General features: G+C 36.9%; 1 protein-coding gene across 1 annotated transcript; it reads right to left on the bottom strand.

Annotated features, from left to right (window-relative positions):
* Positions 1–2,448, bottom strand: c18h2orf50 (chromosome 18 C2orf50 homolog). The gene is made up of 3 exons (XM_058615758.1): positions 1,956–2,448; positions 1,836–1,875; positions 1–639 (listed from the first exon to the last, which is right to left on the bottom strand). Exons 1-3 carry the CDS (start codon positions 2,177–2,179, stop codon positions 442–444), a joined length of 462 nt encoding a protein of 153 aa, XP_058471741.1. The 5' UTR covers positions 2,180–2,448; the 3' UTR covers positions 1–441.
* Between the last annotated feature and the right edge of the window lie 2,462 nt (positions 2,449–4,910).

The raw sequence follows: 4,910 nt of genomic DNA on the forward strand, positions 1-4,910 counted from the left end.
CATGGAAAAAAAACCGACACCTTTATTCTAATGATATGATGATTTTGGATGTCATTCTTTTCAGATTCACTGTACATCAACATTTCTATTCAATTTAGACACAGGGCAGTGATTTATGTCAACATACATGATGACATCGTTTTTGGTTTTGGTTTTCGTTTGCAATGTCTTTGTCAAGCTTCAGTACAATGTTATGTGCTTTATAACAGATTTAAGACAGAAAGGAGCATTACCACGTGATATAGCATCTCAAAGCTACTCTATATTCTTATGCAAAGATGAGAAAATATGAATTACCATTAAAGAAAAATATAAACCCTGCATAAACATCTAAACTCACTGAGTTACGGTGAGTGTCTTGGCAAAAATAGACGATTTTTAGAAGCCTAATATGCAAATGTCTGCACATGAAGCAATTAACTATCACCAGGCCTTTTTTCCTTAGCACGGCATCAGCTCTGCATCCTTTTTGCTCTTGTAATGGCCTCCAGACCAGAGTAACAGCCTGTCCAGTCTGACCAGTTCACTCCCCAGTGGAGTGGACAGTCTGCTGCCAAACATCTGGTTGGTGGTGTTGGGGACACGGTCAGAGAACAGCGGGACATAGCTGGGCAGAGGCTCCTCTGTCTTCAGCTGTCCCTGTGACACGGGGGGGAAATATCACAGTCAGTGTTTGCTGGGGACATTTATCAGAGTTGCAGGCGATTAAAGCTGATGATAAAATGATCAAATAAATGAGGCGTTTTAAATGCGTTTACTGGACCATTGCTGGGAATAATAATTAAGATAAATGCTGCAGCATCACACTTACTGCAGGTATTTAAAAATTATTACACTGGTTATTTTTTTGTGCTGAACGTCCCAGTCTTACTATTAGAAATATTGACAGGGATTGGCAACTTTATGGTTTCCAGCCTGAGTCCAGAGCTGTCCCAAGACAGAAGTGAACAAGAGTAAATAACAAATGAGACAGCGTTTAATAATTTAATTTCTTCCCCCTCTCCTCCTCATCCTCCTTCTTCTTTATTGACACACAAGGGCTTTATATACTACAAGTGACGAGCTACTTGGCAATTATTTAATTTCATTGATGAGGGTTATAAATAACACAGATTATACAGCTGTACAACAGTGCTTTTCACCACTTGACGTCCCACAAGAATCAAGCCGAACCATGCAGAACTATAGATCAGTTAAAAAGACTTAACAATCCTAAAAATACTACCAGGGGAATGTCTAAAATCTCAATATTTAACAAAAAAAAAGAAAGACTTATCACCTCCGCCCACGTTGAGGTACTTTTTTTGTAGTGGAAACTGCAAACTAAACCGTGCCTTGCTGTGCCGTGCCGAGGCAAGCCGGGACCATAGTGGAAAAGGGCCATAAGTGACATGACCCGAATCACAACCCTTAGAACACAGCCTACTTTGCTGTGTGGTTCTTTAAGATTAGATAAGATAGAAAATACAAATATCATAGTGCATACTTGACCACATACAGTACATTTAGTTTGACTCATTGACAACTTTATCCTCCACATTAGATGGAATTTAACAGAAAATGATCCCCTAGGAATAACAAACAGTATTATATGTTGTTAGCATTCATTTTTATTTTGTTTTCCTTTTGACTGGATTCTTGAAATTATGACTTTTGTTCATTGTTGTTTATTTTTTTATTTATTTGTTGACTTTTGGACCGCGAGTGGATATTTACAATGGTTTTGCAAAGTGTTATATTTATGTTTTTCTTGCAGAAATAACTATTGCAATATAATGCAAAGAAAAAAAAACATTTTATATACATTTTATATTATAAATGTATAATGTTCTTACCATCTTGTCATAATTCTTGAGAAAGTTCCAGTTCTTCTCCCTGTGGAATAATATAATAAACATAATAAATGATTAGAATCAGCAACATTTCATTCTATAAGGATACAAACGTTTCCTCACCATTCCTGGATGCCTCTCCTCTCTCTCCAGACAAGCTCTTTCCACAGTTGGTCCTGTTTAACGTTATCACTCTTGCCTGGATTCTGCTCCACAGACACCGCGTCTCCTCCTTTGGTCCTCCTCTTGTCCGTCGATGACTGGACAGTTATCAGCCTGGTTCCGGTGGATCGCTCCGGTAAACGGTAACCTGCAGAGGAAGCACGTCTGACGTAGTTCAAGTCCATTATGTTGGTGACAAGCAGAGGCTGAAGTGAACAAGAAAAACGCTCCTCACTGTGGTGTTGAAGGTTTGTGCGTCAGTGAGCGGGTTAACAATCACTGCGTTTTGTTTACGTCGCCATGGAAACGGGTTTCAGGCAATTATGGTTGACAATGTCTTCGCCTCAGTACTTTCACAATACACCGTGTAAACAGAGCAGTCACGGGGAGAAAGTGTGTCTCTGTGGGGCCTAAGCTGAATCTGATTTTGGGAGACCCCTCCCCCTCCACCTCAGAGTAGCTGGTGCTTGACTATTACTGATAAAAAATGGAACAATATTAATGGCATTAAAGTTGTGTCACCAAACCAGTGTCTTTTTTAACCACAGGGGGCAGTAAAATCACAAAAGTGGGCTAGTATTAATTTGCATGTTCATATCCAAAGTATCCTTACTGAAGGTTCACCACACACAGATAGATAGATAGATAGATAGATAGATAGATAGATACATAGATACATAGATACATAGATAGATAGATAGATAGATAGATGGATACTTTATTGATCCTGAAGGAAATTCAAGCATCCAGTAGCAGTAACATACATTGAACATACATTAGAGTTAACTTATAACACAGTAACCATACGCTGAAATTGACCTGAGATAAATGTAAAGCTAAATTTAAATGTGTACAGAAACATATGAAGCAAAATTAAACATTTGCAGATAAATTAAACATTTGTATAGAAGTTAAATATGTACAGAGAAATTAGAAATAAGCAGGAGTTAAACTGCTTTACACTTAAATTCTGAAAGTTAAAAAATGTGCATAGAAAATAAATATGTAACTGTGTTAAGTTAACCCGTGCTAAACATCTATACTAAAACTATATAAAAAATAGGAAGTGAATACACATATATAACATAGGCCTTGTTTAGACTTCAGGCCAAATCAGATTTTTAAGCATATTCAGATTGTAGCTTGATTTTTTTGGCGGTCTGAACAACTAAAATAAAACATGAGATCGGATTCTTCCAAAGCTGATTCAAACCACATACTGAGGTGTGTTTGAATGCCATTTTTTTATGGAACTGTTTCAATCTGAATGTCTCAGTTGCTCAGATAGTGTCTTGGAAGAAAGTTTGCGCTGCTGCTCCACATAACTCATTTGGGACAGATTTATGTCGCCCTTTTGTTTATTTTGTTTAGATTACTGGTCTTCCCAGGGCGTGGCCTGTAGCTATTAGCTATTAGCACATACAAATCCATGTGGAAGACTAGACTAGACAATGTCAGTATAAGGACATACGCAGATCAAATCTGATCATTTGCAATATATGATGTGATCAGTTGGTCAGGAAGATTCTGATCGGATATGTTTATAAATCTAATTGGTCCAAAGACCAATATTCAATCAATGTTTTATAAGTGTATAAGTAAGTACACATTAAAATATTACTTTTATAAATAACTTTCTACTTGCAATCTATCTGCAACCGGGGATCCAGTGCCTCACTGGTCATTTTCAATTCAGGCTTTGCAAAAGTTCATTTTTTTAAGTTTATTACATCATTAACACTGAAACTAGAAAGACCATGTTGCCCATTCATACATTATTTACATACAATTTCAATAAACAAAGTACAATCTGAACATAAATAGATATGTAATGTGAATACAGGTGACAGTAAACACGAGGAAACAAACTGTGAATTCTAACAAGTGAGAAAATAAATGAAAAATCCTGTTATTACACTTTTTTAGCATTTTTCCAGCTGATTTCCCGCCCTGTTTGACACGTACACACATCCTGCCCTGTAGAACCATAGAGAGAAGGGTGACAGATGCTGTGGAAGGAATAAATAGTCGTGACTGCTGGGATCAGACCTTAACATGACGCAGTGACTCTGGTGTCAGCCAGCAAAGAGCAGAGGTCTCACAGTGAGCGCTGCTGCAGGGTCTGCAGCTTTAATAAACACTGACATGATGAATCTGTGTCGCCGCCCTTTCTGAATGACATCCAATGCATTCCCATACTGCCTCAGAAAAATGACCGTGGAAGCATAGATACGGACATAAACACTTGGACCGTGGTAGTAAGTGATGAGTGCCTCCCTTTACTGTACTTGCAAAGCTGACATTGTATGTGTGGATTATTTGAGTGTGTAGAAGTATCAGCAAAATGTCTCTCGGATGAATCCACTGCAACAATAAATGTGTCTGTGACCTCCAGTATTATTATTTTTGGAACATTTAAAATAAGACCCAGTCACAAAATGTTATAGGCATCATAAAAATTCTATGAGCAGCAAATGTCACATCCTTATTTTGTCTGACAAACAGACTTTTATACAACCAGCACTGCTGCCACTGGACCACAGGCACCAAACCCAATTTTAATCCACATATATACAGTATATTAGTGTGCTATGCATGTGCAATTCCTTACACTGTTTACGCTGTACATAATATGTTCATATTATATAATATTATGATCATATTCAGATTACAAAATCTTTACATTGGATATAATTTTATATATTTTTCTATAATTTATTATATTTTTCTATTTTCAAATACTTTCTGGTGTTTATTATGCACAATTTATTACTTGTATATATATTTTTATACATCTTGCCGCGGTAAAGGATTATCTCTCACCGTAGTTTTATTATGTTTATTTTGAAAATCGAAAGTGTTGCATTTTATTCTGAAATCCGAATACTGAAACCGGATGAACTGAAGCCATGTGTG

This window comes from Solea solea, chromosome 18 (genome assembly GCF_958295425.1).
Source record: "Solea solea chromosome 18, fSolSol10.1, whole genome shotgun sequence".
NCBI lineage: Eukaryota > Metazoa > Chordata > Actinopteri > Pleuronectiformes > Soleidae > Solea > Solea solea.

Bases quoted from the DNA above. Each gene is read 5' to 3' on its own strand.
- c18h2orf50 (XM_058615758.1), bottom strand. From the start codon at position 2,179: ATGGACTTGAACTACGTCAGACGTGCTTCCTCTGCAGGTTACCGTTTA. The intron at 1,876-1,955 runs GTGAGGAAACGT...ATTATTCCACAG, and splicing joins AGGAGAGGCATCCAGGAATG to GGAGAAGAACTGGAACTTTC. The intron at 640-1,835 runs GTAAGAACATTA...CCCGTGTCACAG, and splicing joins TCAAGAATTATGACAAGATG to GGACAGCTGAAGACAGAGGA.